The following is a 5947-nucleotide window of genomic DNA, read 5'->3' on the forward strand; positions in this document are numbered from 1 at the left end:
GGCAATGGTATTATGATACTCAATTTTTAGAGCACATTTATGGCCTTACTGATTTATTAACCCTGTTTCTGAAAATGTGTTTCCAGCCACCAATAATATTTTATATTGACAAGGGTTGGCCAACATACCAAAAATATGTTTATTTAACAATTAGAGTAAACATATTCTCTTTAATATTAATAATACATTACCAAGAATCAATTGCTTAAGTTTCAATTTAGAGAGTGTTATCGATCTTTGTTTTACTTAATGCAGTTGATTAAGTATTCTGTAACCCAAAAAAGGAAAATGATTAAAAAGCAAATTGATCTATTAATCAACATGGATAACAAATATGTACTTATAGCAAAGGAATTTTCTCAGATTAAAAAAAAAAAGTACTTGTTGATGAACGTAAGCAAATGACTAAATTAAACAGACATATCACTTAATTAAACAGCAAAACACAAATTAAATCTCTAATCTAAATATATATGATTGTCTAATTTTGTAAGATGTGCAAAAAGAAGTTAGATTTATTAAATCAAACTGTACGAAAATTTAGATGTAACAACTATTTTTGCATTAAGCACAGAGAGAGTTTTAATCATAATTGCAAAAAAAGGAAATTAACCAATGAACTGACTCAAATTGTTGGTAAAAAGATTGAAAAAAATTAAACGTATGAAAATATTTAAAAAATGAAATATTATAATATAGTATATATAATATGGCTCCTCCCAAAAATATTATAATGATATTCAAAGAATGAAAGCTATGAATGACTGCACCAAAAACAAATATATGCTTAATAAACCATGGCTCTTTGAATTTTGTTTGAGAACATATAGTTTAGCTGCAAAATGATTTCATATGAAGACTTAAAAACACAAAGACAATGTATTTTTACAAAATGGTGTTATAATTGAATAAAAAAATTATCTTAAACTTTAATTTATCATTACTTTTGTAATTTTTCTTATCTTTTCCCATATTCTATTGTTAAAGTAATTTGACCATGGATTTGTATTACTCCATTTCGTTATTCTAGAGTTTCTATCTAAGAGCGTTAAAATCTAAACATAAAAATCTTGAAAAACACTTAAAGATATAAAGATATATTAATTTTTATACAGTATAATATGAGTTTATGTAAACAAAAAAAAATAGAATTATATGAAGTCACAAAAAACTATAACAAAATGGTTGAAAATTCAGTCTCACAATGTACTATGGGTAGCAGCAACATGTCTCACAGACCACAGACTGTTTTAATTGGCCAGTCCCAATCAAAAATTCCAAAAAAAAAATTGAATTTACAAATTAGATTTTTAAAAGGAATATATAATCGTTACATTAAAACAGCTTTTACTATTTTTCAAGAAAGGCTCTTAAAGCAACATATGAAAATTATAAAACCAGTTATTTTCAAAGTATTACAAAAAGTTAAAAGTACATATAAGAACAAAAAAATTGCCTTTTATTTCACAATTAAATCAAATCAAATTGTCAACACACCAGACTATTATATTAACAAAAGCAAAATACAACCATTAATCTGTTTTAAAGGCCTTATAATATTCCCAATAAGTATACTCATTCTATTAATATCATAATTAAAAATGCTGATAATTCCATAATGAGAATTCCACAAGATCAGGTTAATGTGTTTAAAAAAACCATCTAAACAAGTTTATATTCCTAAGAAAATCAAGACGCCTACAAGGGCGTATCCATGGAATGCACAAACAGGGATGTCCAGTTACAGTGAACTATAACTACAGGTAAACTTTGGAAAATGGCGAGAGATTAAAAGACAGATAAATCTGTAATTTAACTAGAGGTTATTTATTGTAAAAACAGTTGTTAACCTTTAAGACCCGAGGAGGCTAGCAGACGATTTGACTGCGAAAATAGCTAGAGTTATTGAAACGCTTTAGAATGGGCATACTTATCTTGAGAGAGTTCGTGCATTTTACTATCTTGCTGCCGTGAACATTACTTATTATTGTCATCGTCCACCCAAAACGTTTGCTTGTCATATCGCTTGTCTGATGACAATGTCAATTACGGGCATTAACCTTTACCATGAAACTGTTACATCATATCATTTCATTTCATTTTACACAATCAGTACATCTCTAATAGTACATCGGTGTATAAGCCCCCAGGCGTCTTGTTGTAAATTTAAATGATTGTACAATCACTAGCGTTCGCGGCCTACAACTTCCATCTAAGATAGAGATGCAAAATTCTGCTCCTTTGCATCAAACATACTTAAAATGCACCGTAAACAATGTGTCATTCATATCAAAAAACTCTGACCAGGCTGGGAATTGAACCCACAACTTTTGGATTAGATTACCTCTGCTCTACCGACTGAGCTACAAGGTCAGACGGGAACAAGCCTTGGGAACTGAAAATCGTAAAGTCACTGCAATGAACATGTACAAGTACAAGGAAGGATTAGGTTTTTGCAAACGTTGGAGCAGACCGTGGGAACTGTTCCCACGGCCAGCTCCCGTCTGACCTTGTAGCTCAGTCGGTAGAGCAGCGGTGATCTAACCCGAAGGTCGTGGGTTCAATTCCCACCTTGGTCAGAGTTTTTCTCTGTCCTTGTGTGAGCTCATTTCCATCAGTAGGGCTAACACTTACATGGTTCATATGGGGTAGAAACCTAGCACTTCACATTACACTCTTATCAGTTTAGTCTGTTCAAATATAAGTGCTTCATGGCCAACATTTGCAAAAACGTAATCCTTCCTTGTCACGGCCGAGGAGTGCGACCTTCATGCAATAGAACCCGAGCTCAAATACATATCGGAAAATTTACCGTAGGTCCTCGGTTCTTTTTTTTTTTTACTTGATTTCTCTTTGAATTTGATTGTTAAAGGCTTCTTCTCATTGTTCTTTTCACGTTTTTGATTTCCACATGGGGAGAGAGTGTTTACTGAATGACCAAATAAAGACACTGGTTCGATTGATAAATGTTTGGCACAATGGCCGCTTAAACACGCTGGTTTGATTCACAAAATGTTTGGCACAATGGCCAATGGAACACACTTGTTTAATTCAAGAAATGTCTTAGGACGACTGAACAAACTGGTTCACAAGAAACAGGTCGATTGGAGTATCCGGTCTACGCAATGATGTTTATAGTGGAACGAACACAAGAACGAAGCAAGATCTAGAAATAACGTATGAAATTCTCCTCAGCTTTAAAGCTTGCCATTTTCTTGGTTTAAGTTAGTCTTAAAGGTATTTTTTCATACCAGATCCATTAAAAATGATTTTTGGACACCATAATCTAAATTTTATCAACACTTTTGAATTAGGAACAGCATTTGTGCAAAATATGATACTGTTATCATTTTCTAATTTAATTAAAATGCTCATTTCTAGGATCGGGTGTCAATTATTTTTGAATGCTGCAAAATAAGGCAAACCCTTGATTATAGGCTGCGTTTGCTGGTGTAGCCTCAATTGTCTGTCTTTTGCAACAGATAAAACATATTCCTTTGGTTATTTTTAATACTGATAAAGTATGTGAGCTTTCATTAGCTCTTGTATTATTATATACAGTAATTCCATCACATGTTTTTATCTTATAAAAGCTGATCCATTTGTTCTAGAACTGAATAAGTTAACATTACCTGTTCCAGCACCAATACCAGCACCATCTTGGTCTTGATCTGTTTGAAGAAGTTTGAAATTTACCTCAATATAACTATTGTACCAATCTATTGGATTAGCCTCACTAGAATTGTCAACAAAAAAATAAGTAATTATCTTTAGTTTGTCTATTATTTGCTCCAAGTTGGTATTGAGAGGTGTTTGCAAATCATAATATGCATATTCATATCTTTTTACAATTTCTTGGCTTCTAAAATTTCCGTTCATTATATTATATGATTACGTAAAATTACAAAAGTAAATCATTAAAAATGTCTTTAATATACTTATATTTATCAATATCTTGGCTCTTTTGCTTTGCATTTTCTTTTTGCAACAGTTTTATAATTTCATCACCTTTAGTTCAATTTGGCAATTCTTCGCCAAATTCGCCATTTTCGCTAAATTTGCCAAAATTGCCGCACTGAAAGGGGCCCGTTAGTCACCTCATAGGAACATTCGCCAGCTTTTGCGATTCTTCGCCAAATTCGCCAAACTTGCTACTCTAAATGGGGCCCCTTTGTCACCTCTTAGGACCATTCGCCAACATTTGGCGATTGTTCGCCAAATTTGCCAAAATGGCCATTCTGAAAGAGGCCCCTTAGTCACCTCATAGGAAAATTCGCCAAACTTTGGTCAACATCTTCATTTCTGGAAACTTAGGGGATTTTGGCGAATTGTCACCATTTTCGCCATTGCGTGCATTTTTCTGGACATAAGTGTGCGTGCCTTTCCAGTTTTTGCGTGCGTAAAAGATGTTATGGTTTCGCTGATCGCTGAAACGTCGATTCCCTTCTCCCGAGATATCTGTGATCTCTCAAACTAAATGTTTCTTTCCTTTTGCAGGCATTCTACTTCGTGGCCGGAGTAGCGATGACCTACGCTGCTGCGTTTGTGCTGACCGTTTGTGTGGAGTTTCCTGTGATGCAGTTGGAGAACACGTTTTTCTTTCGAAATAAGAAGTAGGGCATGTGATGCCAGTCATCTTGCAACGGAGGTCTTGCACATTGAGGGGTTTTTCATTTGCTTTAAACACTGGAAACGCATGTCATCTCCTATTATTTGTACACAAGAACGCTTCTTGAGCTTCTTGAGCCCGTATACAGCACGAAGAAATGTTAAAATGGGCAGCTCTCGTTTTTGTGCATGGTTGAGGGGCGGACCTTGGGAATCCTGAGCATTGCTTTTGTGAGGAAGAAAGCGTTTCAAGTGCGGGTTATAGAACACTGAGACAAAGTGCACGGATCACTTGTCTCTGCCGTCACGTGCGATGTCACGAGGCATCATCATTTATTTCCCGTTGAAGCCAATGGAATCACACTATGTAAGTTACACATCCCAAGGGAGCATATTAAAGTCAATCAAATCATAGAATATAGCGGAGATCAATGGAATTTCAATTTATAACACCAAGGACCGAATGGATCTTTGAAATTCACCTGATCTCAAACCTTTTGAGAGGCACGCTTCAATCCAGATCATTTTTTTGACGTATGTTCAAATTACTGCTCGCAAAATTCATTGTTGGGGATTATTTATACAACTGAATAAAGGTTGGTGACATATGCAAAATTTGGGGGGACAAATAAAGAGTATTATTGTATTTTCCGAAGTGGCCTATACAACAATAAAAATGATAAAAATAGCACGCCTGTTGTATTTCCGATTTGAATAACCGCAAGCGACTCCTCATTGGCCGAAAGTAATTGCCAGCTCGCTTAAGCTACCTGATTTGGTGGCTTAACTTTAATGAGAATTCTATGGAAATTTGCCGACTCGCGTAACTTTAAGCGAGTTGGCAAGAGAACTGTTTTCACGGAATTTTCGATTGTCACTCGTTAAGCGACGTGAAAAACCATTTTCAATATATTAAAATTCAGCTTGAAAGAGAGGTTTAAAGGACAAAGACAAAGGAAAGTGGACGATACGCAAATATTTTCCACATGCATTCCAACGTGTTTCTATTGTTTTTGTCCTCACTGCCTCACTATCTAATCAAGGTGAATATTTGATATTTCGAAAATGGCCGATTAATTATTCAGAATTTCTTTTTTCGGGAAAATATACTCCACAGCTGTGGGGCCATGCCATTCCTTTTTTTCCCTGTACAGTATTTAAAGAGCATTTGTAACCAACCGACGTTCAAGTCGTACAGTGTACATCAGGCGGTTTACTTAAGATAATGATTAGTTCAGTTTCAGAGCTTTTCCTATTTCGGATACATTTTGCCTTGATAGATATACATCACTAACGTGAATTTTTCGGGTAGGGGGCATGTGGGGGGAGGTGCGCTCTC

At 34.8% G+C, this 5947-nt stretch overlaps 1 protein-coding gene across 1 annotated transcript in view; it reads left to right on the top strand.

The window, feature by feature from the left end:
* LOC137997675 (nose resistant to fluoxetine protein 6-like) overlaps nt 1-5296 on the top strand; it is a 54382-nt gene extending 49086 nt beyond the window's left edge. The window contains exon 15 of the mRNA XM_068843810.1: nt 4498-5296. Within this exon, the coding sequence (XP_068699911.1) occupies nt 4498-4617 (120 nt within the window). The 3' untranslated portion in view covers nt 4618-5296. The remainder of the gene's footprint in view (nt 1-4497) is intronic.
* The last annotated feature ends 651 nt before the right edge of the window (nt 5297-5947 follow it).

Source organism: Montipora foliosa, chromosome 1 (genome assembly GCF_036669935.1).
Source record: "Montipora foliosa isolate CH-2021 chromosome 1, ASM3666993v2, whole genome shotgun sequence".
NCBI lineage: Eukaryota > Metazoa > Cnidaria > Anthozoa > Scleractinia > Acroporidae > Montipora > Montipora foliosa.